General features: G+C 34.3%; 1 protein-coding gene across 1 annotated transcript in view; it reads right to left on the reverse strand.

The window, feature by feature from the left end:
• Nucleotides 1-301: 301 nt before the first annotated feature.
• LOC120630422 (low affinity immunoglobulin epsilon Fc receptor) overlaps nucleotides 302-16,821 on the reverse strand; it is a 127,840-nt gene continuing 111,320 nt past the window's right edge. The window contains exons 4-6 of the mRNA XM_039899649.1: nucleotides 15,814-15,914; nucleotides 856-964; nucleotides 302-552 (exon numbers count right to left, since the gene is read on the reverse strand). Coding sequence (XP_039755583.1) covers nucleotides 302-552; nucleotides 856-964; nucleotides 15,814-15,914 — 461 coding nt within the window. The remainder of the gene's footprint in view (nucleotides 553-855; nucleotides 965-15,813; nucleotides 15,915-16,821) is intronic.

A 16,821-nucleotide genomic window follows, 5' to 3' on the forward strand; every position in this document is an offset into this window, starting at 1 on the left:
AAGTATAGTTTTTAAAAGTAATTTTCCTAGTGAGATCAAAATAAAATCCTGACAGAGCGTAATCCAGAGTCTCGCTTTAGTTACGCTGCCTTTGCGACAATTGAGAAACTATTCGCGTCAGTTTAAAGACTTCATTACGAGTTAGTTAGCAAGGCGCGAGCGATTTACATACCGTATCCCGCGCGGAATATGTCTCAGTTTGAACGCGCAACATTATCCAGAAATTTAATATATTAATAACCCTTTCGTAGCCGGTTGTAAAACACAGTGTCATATAAAATGCAAAACTAAATTATTTAACTTAATCGGACCTCACTTCACAAATGAAGTAGGTTTCGAAGGAACACGGCGAGTCATTCCACTTCAAGCCTTTATCGTCTCTGTTCCATAGCTCTAGGCAGTTCTCTTCTTCTCCGTTCTCGTATCTGAAGTTGTTGGGTTCTCCGGCGTTCCAGTTGACGAAGGTCAGCGGCCTGCCGTTGGCCATCCAGAAGAAGTTGCCTTCTTCAGCCAAGTCAGTGCCCGACGTCCAGAAGTGCTCCCGTCCGTAACCTGTAATGGGATAATTTTCGTTTCATTATTTGAGTTACTACATGGGGCTATTGGGGCAAATGATATGTAAAGAGTATTGCGCAGTGTGTCAACTAAGCCCGACAGGGGAACGAAAATGCTCTGCGAAGGAATACGGGGTGTGTGCAAAATAAAAATTGTAGTCATATAAAGGCGGCCTAATTTGATATAAATTGAATGTGTGCCAAACGCTGCGTAAGTTTCAAGAGGAATAGGAGGTTTTATACAGGTTTTTTTACAGGTTTTATACGGAGGCGCTCTTGAATAGATAGAAGGAAAAAGTACCTGATTCTCTAACGTATTTCTCTAGCCTGTCATTTTCTTCTTGCGACGAGATTGAGGCGAGATGCATCCCGTGGAATCTGCAATACTGCTGTGCCTTGAACCAGTTTGCCTGAAAACAAATAAGGTTTAAATTAAATTTCATTGGAAAAACGAGTAGATTAAATTATTTTTGTTATTTAGCTTTCATCATTATTAACTACCCTCATCACTATCAGCTTACTAAATGACAGGGGTCTCCACTTAGAATGAGAAGGGGTTAGGTCGCAGTCCACCACGCTGACCAACTGCGGATTGGTGGACTTCACACGCTTTTGAGAACAACTGTTTTCTGAGTCCAAGGCTGTGGATTCGATTCCTACGACTGAAAAAGGTTGGTGTGATGAACATGCATGTTTTTCAGTGTCTGTGTCAGTTTATCTGTATATTATGTACATTCATAAAAATATCAGTCACCGTAGTACTCATAATAAAAGCTATGCTTACTTTAGGGCTAGATGGCGATGTGTGTATTGTCGTAGTATATGTATTTATTATTTCAAATGCTAACTTAATAACGAACTTGTCTTCGAAAAGTTAGCGGTGCGTGCTGGAATATCGAACTAGGTCTCTCCAAAAGGGGAGCCGAATATCTAACCGCTAGGCTATCACCGTTAAACCTTTACCTTTATTTGCTGTTATTTGGCAACTCCTATTCTGTTTAAAACACGTGCAACCTGTATTGGTGTACAAAGCCACTATAAAAGCTGATAGTTTTTTCTAGCCCTTTATTTCACATGGACACGACTCGGGTACTTTTAGTTGGCATCGAATAAAAATTTAAGATCCAAGCACATATTAAACATCAAAGATATTCTTTTTTATTACATTTCCATAATATACAAGTTAGATGGCTCCCGTGATTTTAGTTTTGAAACGACCCTTGCATTTATCTTCTATAGCATTACATCATTTCTGAATGAATATAGATGTAAAACAAGTTCTTTAATTACGGAAAGCGGAAGTAGGTCTAAAAGACATTGAAAGTTAGCCAAACACTTTCATTTTTGAACCGTATACGAATAATATTAATGATTATGATGTTATTATATAAGGATTTAAATAAACTGAGAAATTTGTGTATTGTTTTCTCGTTTCCGCTTTACATTTTATTCATAAGTTAATAATAAAACATATTTTTTTAAATTATATTAAAAAAAAAAAATTACAAAGAACGTCTGTTTGAGTGTTTGAACATGTACAACGGCCGCTAGGTAGATAAATAAATCTTCAATGCACAAATTAAAAGTGTTAACAAGAAATAAAATATATATATATATATATATATATGTATAATGCGCAAAGGCGGTCATATCGCCTTAAGCGATCTTCTCCAGACAACCCTTTATGGTAATTTTTTTTCATCTTTTGTCATTGATCGCTCACAAGTATTAAAAATTAAAAAGCTCTTAAGTTGTCTTATACTTTAAAGTTTCCGTAGAGATTTTTAGCTAAACTACATAAAATGGCGTAATATATTCATATTGCGAACAATTTAATTGCAGTAAAAGTTATGCAACACAATGTAAAGTCGTTATGATTGGTATCCCTAATCAAGAAAATCCAGTTTCGACCCAGTAAACAATATTTTTTTAAACTTGTCTAATCAAGGTCGTTAAGCATCTTTAGAAATCAGGTTTCATTTTTATGACTGCAAATGCGGTTGAAGCAAGGAAGTACAAGAAAAAAATATTGTGATTATTAAAAAAATGTTTTTATAAGAAGTATTGTTGCACGGCACAGGCAATAAATTTTGGTTTTTGCTAAGCAAATTCGTTAAGCATCTAGTTTAATTATATAGCCAGGTAAAACTCTGAAGTTAAATCGGAAAATTACTGCCTTAAACTTTATTTAAGAAAAAAATATTAGAAAGTACGGAACATTTACGGTAATGTGATTCTTTCTTTCTATTTGATCGCGCTAAGCTCCAGAAAGGCAGTAGCGACTTTCTTAGGAAGGGGGGGGACTAGTATTATAGTCTACTAGGCACTTTTTATTTCGGAAATCTATCGCTAATAATTAGAAGTGGGGATGAATGAGTATGACAGAAAATATGACGGCTGACTGGCGCAGTGGGCAGCGACCCTGCTTTCTGTGTCTTAGGCCGTGGGTTCGATTCCCACAACTGGAAAATGTTTGTGTGATGAACATGATTGTTTTTCAGTGTCTGGGTGTTTATATTATAAGTATTTATGTGTATTATATGAATAAAAATATTCAACAGCTATCTTAGTACCTATAACACAAGCTACGCTTACTTTGGGGCTAGATGGCGATGTGTGTATTGTCGAAGTATATTTATTTATTTATTTTATCTCCTTTTGGGTTTTTGGCATCCGTTGTGAAAGAGTTACTCTAGAATGTGTTTGTAAGGTTAAAACGAGAGTTGGAGGTTGTATCAGTCTAGTTTTTTATCGGGTTGTTAAAGAAAAAAAATTGCAAGCGTTTTTTTAACACAGTCAAAAGGGTCTACAATAGAGGCTTATATATAGGATTGATATATAATATATTGGAAGGCAACTTTTGGAATGCTCTTTATAAGAAATGGAATAAATGACGTTTGCCATTTAAGTGTCATTTAAACAAAATTCTTTTAAGTCGTTACAAACTAGCCATTACCTCACAAATTTCATCCAAGATATGACTCAGCGTAGGTATATAAAAAAAATAATAGCCCGTTCCTAATACTAAAGATACAAACTAAAATTCTTGCATTTTTTAAAAAATGACACGTCTTTAGTCATTTGGCATTTAAATTTTATTAGAAAATACAATGCAATAAGAAAAAAAAAGGTCGATTCTATTATTTAACAAAATTAACTATTACATCACAAATTTCATCCATGATATGACTCAGCGTAGGTAATAAATAACCTGTTTAAAATACTGAAGTTATTAACTAAATTTCTTGCCATTTTTATCGGATGACATGACGTTCGTCATTTGGCGTTTCATAAATACACTTTAATAAGGAAACTAATATCTATACTTATAATAAATCTGTAACTGGAAAATTTCTGTACATTTAATATATTTTGAAAATTTTGACCGGGGGATGCTTTATAATCAATACTGAATCCAAAACAGATTTTTATTGAATTTTTGTCTATCTGTCTGCTGTCTGTCCGAGCATCACGTGGAAACTACTGAACGGATTTAAATAAAATTTTGTAAAGTTGTTACGATATTCTGGGTCAACATATAGGATACTTTTTATCCTGATAAACAGTAAGTGTCCTCCGGGAAGTGGGATGAATTTTTTTATCAATTTATCTTCATAACTCCGTTAAATTTGAATCAATTTTAATAATTCTTTTTTTATTTGAAAGTGTATACTATCAAGTATGTAGTGCCTTATTTTAATAAGGATCTGATAAATATTGTCGGAGATAAAGGACATAACTCTTCATAACAGCACGTCGCAAGGCATATGGGACAACGATCGAATGCATGCGTACCATCCTGGAATAGCTCATGGGCTTCTGTTTTTCCGGAAAAGCCAACAGCTCCTACAGGATTACATCGCTTTTTTCCGCATTTTAGACAACGGAGTTTTAGATTGATGTGGTTTTTTTAGATGGGTATAGTTGAAATATTATCAAGCTTTTGTAAATATAATATAATCTCAGAAAATGCTGTTTCGATTTCAATTTTATTTTGTATTGGTAGTATTAATTAAGGCTTTAAAACATCACGCTACAACCAATGGCTACCATCATTAATGAATAATGTTGCAAAAACTGCAAAAAATATCCTTTTAGAGAGATTCCGATGCGTGCGATGAGTGAACGGTAAGCGTTACGCCAAACGACGGAAATATGTAGTAAGTATGTCGGAACTGTTTCTTTAAAGTTCTATAAAACAGTCCGCGACAGCATACGACTACTTTTTGAAGTTGACTCTTTCGCGGACGAAGTCGCGCGGGTCCGCTAGTATACAATATTTCAGAATGAATATTGTCTTTAAAAAAAAAACTATTACATCACGAATTTATTCATCATATGTAATGTCCCGTTTCCAATACTGAAGGTATAAATTGCAATTTTTAACGGACGTTTGTTTGGCATTTCAATTTTATTAAATAGGTACACTTCAAATACGTACGAAAAAAATTTATAAAATACTGTAGAACGTAGATTGTTTTATTTAATAAAGATGCCAATACCTCACAAATTTCATCGGAGATATGATTCAGAGTAGGTCATACCTGTTCCCAATACTTAAGGTATGAAGAAATATTCTTGCAATTTGTTTAGCCAAAGTTACTCTTCGTCCTTTTAATTCCATGCATAGTTACGGCTAGAAGGAAGGACAAATAAACACTAACAAAAAGAAGTTGTTGTTGAATTAAGATTCAATTCTGTAACAAAATTAAAATCACGAATTCCATCCAAGAAATTACTCAGCGTACTATTTCAAAAATATATTTTTTCGAATTTATTTTAAAACTACCTGAAGGTTAGGTATTAGGTTCACCTCTACCTTGAATTATCAGATATCAAATTTAGCATCACGACTATCATTTGACCTTTAACAGCTCAAGCTATGTGTCAAACCTCGCACACTTTAAGTATGTAGAGACATTTCTTAGAACGAATTATTTTTTTATTCCCTTTTTATTACGTGTCAACAATTTTCTTGTTTATGATGCCTGCAAGTTTTTAACTGACTATCGTGAGCCAAACAAGCATTGAGTAGTTGATTATATGTAAGTATACCTATATAGTGTGCTGTGTGGTTACGGCAGATCCGATAGAAGATAGATGTCGAGAGATAGATAGATAGATAAATTCTTTATTGCACACAATTAAGGGAAAGAAGGGAAGGGAAGGGATTCTAGGGCTCCTCTAGATAACCCCTAATGAAAGAAGGAAATGATTATGGAAACGGGATAGTGCAATATCTTAAAAATATGTCATAAAAAATATATTTTTATATACGAATAAATATATACAAAAACATACAGAGCAAAAATATAAGTTTATGATTCCGTAGATAAATAATATTCGTTAAAACGACTATTGAAGATGCTTATTGATTTAGACTGTTTAATGTCTCTTGATCAGAATACAGTTGTCATCGTGTGTGTGTGTACAGTTGAAAAAATTATAAATACATATTTAGTTTCCAACATCATATAACCTTATAAACGGAAGTTCGTGCGCACACAGACGAACACAGGAACATACACTCACAACATTCACGTACAGATGGGCGCACAGACCCATACACACACAAACATAAACACACACACGCATACACATAACCACACAATCACATTAACACACACACACATACATACGCGTTTCAGTCATCATGCTATTCTCACTTAACCGTTAGAGAACCCAACACATCTTTGAAAGTTTCCTTTGTTAAAGTGCACTTTATTTTATTTCAATGATTGAATCAATGTTTGGGAAGGCACTGGCCCCTTAGATACGGGATTTCCTAGTTTAGGGGTCAGGATTCCTAAGACTTATTGTACTGAGTTTCTCTAATAAATATTTTCTAATTTTTCTAATTTCTAACCATCCCACCCAGGGCGAAGGTCTAAAGCTTTTCCACCACGCCACAAAAAATAAGAGTCACTAGGACAATCGGCCGTCAATTAAAGATTTGTTAAATCATACGTAACGTGAGAATCATCTTAACATTCGACGGCCGATTGGGGCAGTGGGCAGCGACCCTGCTTTCTGAGTCCAAGGCTGTGGGTTCGATTCCCACAATTGGAAAATGTTTGTGTGATGAACATTAATGTTTTTCAGTGTCTGGGTGTTTATATGTATATTATAAGTATTTATGTATGTTATTCATAAAAATATTCATCAGTCACCTTAGTACCCATAACACAAGCTACGCTTACTTTTGGGCTAGGTGGTGATGTGTGTATTGTCGTAGTATATTTATTTAATTATTTATTCGCTTGTTTCGTTACGCCATATCAAACGCAAATACCTTTGAAGTATACATGTACCTAAGGTGCACAACAATGAAGAAATTAGAATTTGCACAAACATTTAGTTAAATTACTTAGCACTGCAAGAAGACTCATTGAAGATCAACACAAACCTTTGGAGTTAGCCCTCAAACAATTTTGACACAGATAATATTGCGGTTAGCGACCGGTTACTACAAAAATTTAATGCAATACAAATTTTCCGTAGGTGAAAAGTGGTTAGAACTTCAGCCTAAGAATACCCTTAATCAGATGTCTAGTCATTCAAATGACTCCTAGAGAAAAAAAACGTTTCACGTTTTCTTATGTGATGACTAACGACGTAAGACACCATCTAAAATTACGCCACCGATACGGCGGATCCTAAATTTTAGACACATTAAAAACAATAACTTGACGGATGAAAAAAATATAAATTCGGTTTTTTGTTTTAATTACCATAAGAAAAATGTTATACGAAAAATGGAGTTTACACCTCGTGGCAAGAACCATAGACAAGTTAGGTCGTATGAGTTGCCTAGTTAAAATCGATTGGTTAAAGGTAAATGTATGCCTAGTAATCTTTGATTAGGCGTTACTTACTTGCCAAGATGGTGGCATTCAAAGATATGTAATGTAATATCGTAACAAACCTACGTTTGTGCTTTACAAACGCTGGCTAAATAAAACATATCAATGTACTATGGAATTGTATATCTTAAAGTGATCAATAGAAAAGTCCGCGTATGTATTTGTTTATCTTTAAAGGATAACCTACAGTAATCATTGTGCTAATAGTTGAATTAAAAAATCACACACAAACGTACATACGTACCCTAAAAACATAAACCTTCTCTGTGTAGTCATGCAGTAATAAAAAAGGGTTTAAAGTAAAAGTGTTATGAATTGAAGGTAGTTTAATCTGTACCCCTTCGCATCAACTGCAACATAGTTAGAGAAAGCAATTTTCTCCGGATTGCGAGATTAGTGCCTACCTACGGTCGGATTGTGGGCTCAACCCCCTTTATTAAAGCGACGAGGAATTCAATTTATGTAAATATATATTTCATTTAATATACACTATCTGACGTAACGTCGCGCGATCTGCAACTGCGTTTTGTAAGATTACAAATATAACTTTGTTAGGTACAGCGTTTGTACAGAGTCTCTAATGTATTTCACATTCTAGGGAAACGATGTCGCTTGTTTGCGATAGAAGTGACACATCGAAAAATGTAAAATTTAGCTGGAGTACATTTTTTATACTTCGTCATAACTATCATGTAGCTATAACGTAACATTTTCTCTACTGCCCTCATCTTTAATCTTCGACAAAAGGTAGTAACAACAATTTTAATTTTTTCTGAATTTAGGTTTATTAAATACAAGAAAATTTGCAGGCGACAAAAAATAAACACTCTTTCGAAAACGTTCAAAATTTTTCGCAAATGAGCGGTATATGAAACCACATAAATCTAACAATAATATTAGCATAAAGCTTGAAAAAAAATTTGTGTTAAATTTAAGAGTATGTGGTATTTATTGAGTTGATTATTCACTTTAAACTCGTGATATATCTGTCTTTTCTCGTCCTATATCTTCAGCATTCTAGATATCACCGTGCAAAACATTGTCTACATTGGTTTTGCTGTTATGCCGTGTTTGGGTAAAAAAATATATAGTTTGCAGGGATGCTAAACTAAAATCAAGTGACACCTGTCACTTTATTAGATACGCGTCGCGTAGCTTAGGTACTATGCACGTGTCGATCTTTTATCTTCAATTGGGTTGTCATAAGTAAACCCTAATAACCTAGTCCATAGGTCATGGCCATAGTCCACCACTCTGGCCAAGTGTGGAGTGGTAGACTCCACGCGCCTATGGGAACATTAGAGATAACTCTTATTTATGCAGGTTTCCTCACGATGTTTTTCTTCACCGTTGAAGCAAGTTTTTTTTTTTTATGTTTATAGTCATTCGCTTGACTGCAATCACACCTGATGGTAAGCGATGAATGATGATGCAACCTAAGGTGCGCGCTTGCCTAGAAGATGCCTATTCACTCTTCATTTGAAGGAACTCGTTTGTAGGAACTGGGGAAAATTGAAGCTGGAAGAGCATTCCAGATCCTAGCGGTGCGGATCAGAAACGAAGATGCGTAGCGCTTCGTACGCGTCTGTGGTATATCGACCACGTAGGGATGCAGATCCTTACGGTGCCTCGCGGTTCGATGGTAAAAAGGCGAGTGGGGAACTAGATCAAATTGTTCTTGAGCACACTCTCCGAAATAAGCAAGTGACATTTTAATTACATAAAACGCACATAAATGTTAGCGGTGCGTGCTGGGCTTCGATCTCGTTCCCCCGAAAGTAAGGTCGAAGTCCTAACCACTTTGCTATCATTGCTTCCCATCATTACCTCATATCGTCTTCGTTTTTATGTTAAAAAAAATACGTAACTCAGATTTTCTAGTAGGCAATATTGTTAGCGTAATAAATGAGTTAGCGATTGCTTAGCTAAGCGTAATGCCCTACATGTTCCGTGAAGCTTCATATACACTTTGCGACACAATTAAATCGATCAACCTCTATGCCACAGAATGGGTTGACTTAACGGTACGGAGGGTTCACATCAAAGCTAACGTGACAGTGTGGCGGGACCCTATTACGAAGACTCGGCAGCCGTGTGTCTGTCTGTACGTCTGTCACCAGGCTGTTTCTCCTGAAACGTGAGGATATAACGAGGTACAAAATAAATAGGTATATAAGTTGGCTCGCATACAACAAACGTGTTTTTTTGCCCTTTTTATAGATTAAAGGTAAAATTCGAAAGTACAATTGACGGCCCATTGGCGCAGTTTGCAGCGATCCTGCTTTCTGAGCCCAAGGCCGTGGGTTCGATTTCCACTACTGGAAAAATTTTGTGTGATGAGCATGAAAGTTTTTCAGTGTCTGGGTGTTTATATGTATTTCTAAGTATTTATGTATATAATTCATAAAAATATTCATCAGGCATCTTAGTACCCATAACACAAGCTATGCTTATGTATGTGTAATAAATAAAATAAATAAATATACTACGACAATACACACATCGCCATCTAGCCCCAAAGTAAGCGTAGCTTGTGCTATGGGTACTAAGATAGCTGACGAATATTTTTTTTATGAAACACCCAGACACTGAAAAACATTCATGTTTTCATCACACAAACATTTTACAGTTGTGGCAATCGAACCTACGACCCCATGGTCTCAGGACTCTAAAGCAGGGTCGCTGCCCACTGCGCCACTCGGCCGTCTACTATAATAATTATAATAATAACAGTAAAAGTTAAAAAACTGAAATCAGACTGAAACTTTAAAACTAATAGAAAATCTAAAACTGGGCTACATATAAGCTGAAAACAAGTATAGGTATACTTAAAAAAGTTTTAAACCCTGGTAAAGAAACATTTTCTTGTTAACAAAAAGGCGTAGTCGGTAGTCAACATAGAGATGTTGATTACGGTGGCTTTCCAACATTGCCAATGGTGATTTGTGACCGCGTAAAACCATTAAAGTAGTTTGAGCTTAATGGAATATGTGGCCACCGACTTTCTTGAATGTAGTTGTGTAAAAAGAAATGCAGCTAGTGCAATCAGTTAACAGTTTATCGTAACTGATGAAAACTTTAGTAGTTTATTTCCACGGAAAATGTTCTCCGGAATTCAATAATATCAATTTTCCTAACATACGCTACGTTGAGTAAATACCCCGAGAGGGCGTGGATAATTTATAATAGGTGCTAGATAAAAGCTTAAAGTTAGTTCGCATTTTTTAAATGTAATTTTTTTTTTAAAGTGTTCGTTTAAAGATAAAAGATAAATAAGAGATTTAATAAGAAATTAATTATATCTTAGGTAACCAAATTATTCATTTGCAAAATACAAAGAGTCCATTAATTGTAACGTGTGTCGTTACCCTAGCTGCGTCAAACATCCAGGCCACCTTGTCAATGGTGGGTGCGGCTGCTACCAAGAGCTGCAAGAGGCAAGAGGCGTAAATATGAGAACCTCGATAGCAGTTTCATTTTTGTGCCTTTTGGAGAACATACTTTGGGACTATGGGAACCGGGGCTCGAGCTCTTATTAAAGATTTATCAAAAGGGGTTGACGAGTCTACCGATGATCCTAGAGCGGGCAGTCACTTTGGCCGAAGAATTAGTTTGGCCATCCAAAGGGGCAATGCAGCTAGCATCTTAGGAACTGTGCCTCGCTGCCGTGGTTTCGAAGACATATTACATTTTATTTTGTTTGTGTTTAGTTACTCTTTAAATTGATAGACGACTGTAAATTATTTATTCTTATTCATATTTAATGCAGATATTTAATTATTTATGGTATTAAAGTTTATATTCATTTTTTTTTTATATATGTTGTTAGTATTGTTCTTTGTGTGTAGTCTTATAAGTATGCGTTTATTCGTATGTATGTTTTTAATAATGTACCTTTCTGATTTCTTTTTAGTTTTCCTAATCCTAAGTTTGTCTGGCAGTGCTCGTTACTAAGCCGCCTTCTTTTCTTTTCATGTTCAGACTTGTTGAGGAGTATAAAATATAAACAGAGAGTAGACAGAAAAAACAAGAAGAACTGAAATAAAATAATACGTAATACGCAAATTGGAAATCCGAACGCCAAACATACATAAAAACATCCGAAATGATAACCTCCTCATTTTTGAAGGAAGACGGTTGAAAACACGAAATCAAGTCGCCATAATCACCTAGCAGCGCACTTTGCGAGACCATCTTAGCTCTTATCAAGTTCATCCGCAAATTTTCCACCAGCTCTCTGTGTATATCGTTATTACACCTGTAACGTTACAGCGCAATGTCAAAGTGTATTAATTGCGAGAAATACATGTGTCGTTGGTGGACGTTTTCCGCTTTTGCCCCCACATTACTTCCGGTGGCACGGAGGCGAATTTTTCGTGAAAACTAGATTACATGATATTTTCACATTTGCACCGAGCTTTATTGGAGTTTCTTATTTATTAATTTATTTATTTATAATGGACAATCAACAGTAGATACATTAAAACTTGCTCGTTTTTTTGTAATGAGTCACATAGTAAATGTTCAACTATTTACAGGTTATCACAGCATGCATTAAAATGTGAAAAGTTATTCCTATAAATTATTTACAGTTAATTATAAGTCTGTTAATATAAACTTTTAATAGTATACATACATATTTAAAGCCTAAGTTACAATGAATAATTTATTATTTATTTTGCGATAAATACTGATCAGCTATGATTTATCATCCCGTTAGCTGCCTACTGCAGGGCACAAGTCTCCTCTCATTTGAGAAGGGTTTGTAGTCCATCACGCTGGCCAAATGCGGATTGGTTGACTCCACACGCCTTTGAGCTATAGCTATGGAGAACACTCAGGTATACAGGTTTCCTCAGGATGTTTTCCTTCGCGGTTAATTCCCCCTGTAGGGCTAGCACGGGCAGGAGATAAAAATTATCTCCCCCGATTATATCCTCCTAACAAGGGATATAATAACGGGTCCACCTCCTAAAGCCCGGGAACATGGAATAGGAGAAGTTTACCTTCGTTTATTATTACACATATATTATTTGGATATAATTTCGACTTGTGCACCAGTGCTATGATTTGATAGATTGATTTGATAGTTTCTATGATTTGATAAAGCTGTGGGAGAAGATAAATTTTTATCCTTTCCCCGGAAATATAATTGTCTCCTGCTCATTCTAGCCGTGCTGCAAGTCGTAGTCGACCCCGAGGGTCGATATAGCCCAATTGAGTATAATCCCTCAAATGAATATATCCCACCAACCCGCGTTGGAGCAGCGTGGTGGATCTTCTATGAGAGACGAGGCCTGTGCCCAGCAGTGGGACCGTAATAGGCTGCAAATGATGAAAGAATATTTATGGCGTCAATGGTATGAGCTACTCGCATAACTGCAGACAGGTGTGGCTAAGCAAATTGTTTGGTGTAAGTGAAAGCTACGGCCGGCGTTCGATCAAGTCGACGCGAGATGCGTATGCGCATTACGTAACTATGACGTCGTTTGACGACAGCTTAGCAAGTGTCCTACACGCGGTTTTGTCACATTTATAAAGAGCTATTGTTTTTTATTGAACCGTTTCAGTCTAGTGGTTAACATATTAAACTACGACTTCTATGGTCGTAACAAAAATTGTTAGGCTTTTTAGTCTGACATATTTATTGGCGCGCCTTAAATCTAAACCTTCTCGATATCTTATGCCGTCGTGGCTCCTCTATGCCACTTATATTTACTTCATTTATATTTACTTTGACTATAGAGAGAGAGAGAGAATTATAATAAACTTAAAAAATTAAAAGAAACATATATAAATTTGACTATTAAAGAAACTCAATAATTTGAAGTCATTACTAATATTATAAATGCGAAATGGTCTTCGTTTGTCTGATTCAAAAGACAGAAAGATCCAAAAAATCGAAGCAGTCAGTGAAGTTTTTTATAAAGATATGTACATTAACAAAACTGCAATTGTCTTAAATATTTTAACGGCATGCTTACATATTATAATAGTCCAATAAACTGACTGATACCATTGTATTGATTAAAGTAAAAAAAAAAAACATGATTGTGTAGTTTGTAGCAAATTAGAAAGCAGTGATCAAGATTGGTTTCAGTGCAAAATTTGTTTTGATTGGGCTCATGACTCCTGCAAGAGAAATACATTAATTTGTCTTGCAAAACATGTTACCAATTATAAAATCGTGTTAATATTGAAGCGTTTGTTTATTACTTACTTAAAAAAAAACTTAAAAAAGGTTAGGATTGTCTATTTTTCATATTTTAATATGTGTAATGATTATTATATTCCATAATTTTTAAAATAACACTTCTTATTGCAGAATGGCTATTTCATAACTTTTAGTAGCTATTTCAATACCGAAATGTTCTGAATGAGCCAAAGGACACATTAATTTTTACATTGAATATTTTGTTGCTTTTTTCATAGTATTTCAGGTTATTTCATTTGTATGTTGACTTATTAAATAATGATTGAAGAAAAAAAAATCGCCATTTTTTCCATTAAAAGTATATTGTTTTGCTCATTTTAGTTAACTGGCTCTTTCATGCCACTTTTCTCCTACATATATTATCTACTATCAAAAACCGTTCTGACGCAACTTAGTGTGGACTGAGTTTTTTATCCCCCTTCTAGTCATTGTTCTAATGACCTACCAAGGGAGATTTCAAATAAAACCAGGATGCAAAGAACGAGGTTAAGAAACTTCCTCAAATTAAAATATGGGAATATTTCAAACAAAGGAGAAATTTGACTGCCAGGTAACACTAATTATAATTTTATTATTACACAATTACTTACGTTAACAAACCAAAGAAACGCCAGCAATTATTACATGATACAGAAAATAGATCTTGCTAAATATTTCAAGCTAGTAATGTATGTCACATAATATAAGACGTAATTAATTAAGTATAATTGTATATACTATACAATATAAACTACAAATAACTATATAAAGTATAATAACTAACATAGTTATTTGTCAGTTTTATAGCCAGCTGATTTTTTTTTCTAGCAACTCCGTGCAACTTCGTCTGCACCAAATCGGTTATTACCGGAAAACACAAATAAAATGTCATTTTCTAAAAATGAATCCTAGCTAGATCGATTTATCGCCCCCGAAACCCCCCGTACACTAAATTTTATGAAAATTGTTGGAGCCGATTCCGAGATTCCAATTATATATATACAAGAATTGCTCGTAGATATAAGATTATTGTATATACACTACGGCCGACAGGCGCAGGGATTCGATTCGAGTTCGATTCCCACTACTGGAAAATGTTTGTGTGAAGCTAATGCTTACTTTTGGGCTAGATGGCGATGTGTGTATTGTCGTAGTATATTTATTTATTTATTTACTATTTACAGGTCTTTTATTTCAAAACACAAACATAGCTTTTCAATCACAGGATCCATAAATGTTTGAAATGGATAATGTAATTAAGGAAATTTCTCATTTGTGGAAAATCAGAATGCTTATGACGAAAAAATTCTGGGAATCTGATTTAAAAAATAAGGATGGTAAAGATTATATATTTAATTTTGTTTTAACATTATGAATATATTGAAAAAGTGGCCGTTTTTTTTTTGTAACAGCATCGTTTTAAATGCAAATAAACAATGGAACTTCCAAAAGTTATTCAAGAAAACTTACAAACTTATACTACATAGTTTTAATTTTTAACTGTTCAAACTTTTACAAGCACGGGAACTTTTAAAGATTAGAAATAGATCTTGTAATAGAAGAAAATTGCACGTTATATGATTATTTAGATTTCTTCACACTGTTTATTGCTTAACCTTTAAGCTTGATTAACACGTGATAATTAAGTAGTTAAATTGTTTCATAAATTTTGCCTAATTTTAAGAGACAAAATGAAAGGAGCAGTGAATTTAATAGAAAGTTTCAAGTTCAAATTAAGTGAACAAGTAATCAAGTAAGATGGTTAATTATATCAGCACATGTGTTTTTTACCAATATATAAATATATTTTTAATTCTATCTTTAAAGGTGAAAACAGGAGAAGAATGTTTTTTAAGTCGTAATTTTTTTAGTTCAGTCCATGGAACTTGGTATTTAAATTTGGCTTTTGGTTAGAATAAAAAAAACATTTTTGTTAAGCCTTCAAACGGATGAGGAATGTCAGTTTATTAAATTACTTTTCTACAATGGGGAAAAATTGTAGAAAAGTAATTTAATAACAAATTATAACCAATTTTATTTCGACTTTGTTTACTTTTAGTTTTGCCCGTAGCGTATACTTGTAAGAGGAGATGGGCATTTTCTTAATCTCCTAGGATATCAGAAATTCTACGTAGACGAAGTTTATGGCAGCCGCTAGATTGATATACCTAATATAAGGGATTGAATTAAAAAATATATATACCTTAAAGAATATTCCTAAGTAGTATCTTTTCTCTCCTGATTTCAGCAAAGGCATTGTCCACCGCGTCACACCCAACTCGTCATCTGTGCAACTTGAGCATTCTGTAATAAAGGAGAAAACAAATGTTACAGGTAACTTTTATTGGAATTAGGAATATAACCAATCGCATCAGTGTGCGTGTAAGGTTGCGAGACTACCCGTATTATGCTTCAACCAATGTTCTTAACTTCTACTTTGGTGGTACCTTTACTTATCTGTACAGATAATTATAACGTGTGCTGGGCCCATGTAGGGATGTAGAATTTATCCCTCCCCTCCACTAGGTACTTCTATCCCAGTGCTCAGATGTAGACTACATCTATGTATTGTTATTAGTTTAGTTAAAACCATACATGCAAATGAACAAATTTATATTTCATTTATAAATTTTACTTTGAATGTCAAACATGCACACCTACCATACTACACACATTACTTTGCATACTTTCACTACACACCCCTTATACATATCTACATATACATAGCATCACTATGAATATACTTGCATGCCATAATTATAAATTTTATTTTAAATGTCCTTTTGTTAAAATTTCTCACTATTTGCTCGTTGTGTAATTTTTACAGTATAATCTACTACTACTACTACTACTAGTTGAGTAGTCAATGAACAATTGGATTGTTTTACAATTACACATAGGGATTTTGCGATGTAAATGTACCTACCTAATAACTATAACCTATAAATATTATACATCTAAATAATTTGTGTTTTTTTTTACAATTTTGTATATTGTAGTTGCTATGTGTACAATATGTATTGAAATGAATAAAATAATAAAAATAAATAATAAATGAACATACAAGCGGTAATGCTAGTGAATATTGTTTAACTGACATTTATCTACTCAACGTTAGCCAATATTCGCACAATCATCTCTGATTGACCAATGCACGCAATGGATGGGCAAAATTGTTTCATTTTTCTTATTTACCTACATCTTAAAACAC

The sequence above is a fragment of the Pararge aegeria genome, chromosome 16 (assembly GCF_905163445.1).
Source record: "Pararge aegeria chromosome 16, ilParAegt1.1, whole genome shotgun sequence".
Lineage (NCBI taxonomy): Eukaryota > Metazoa > Arthropoda > Insecta > Lepidoptera > Nymphalidae > Pararge > Pararge aegeria.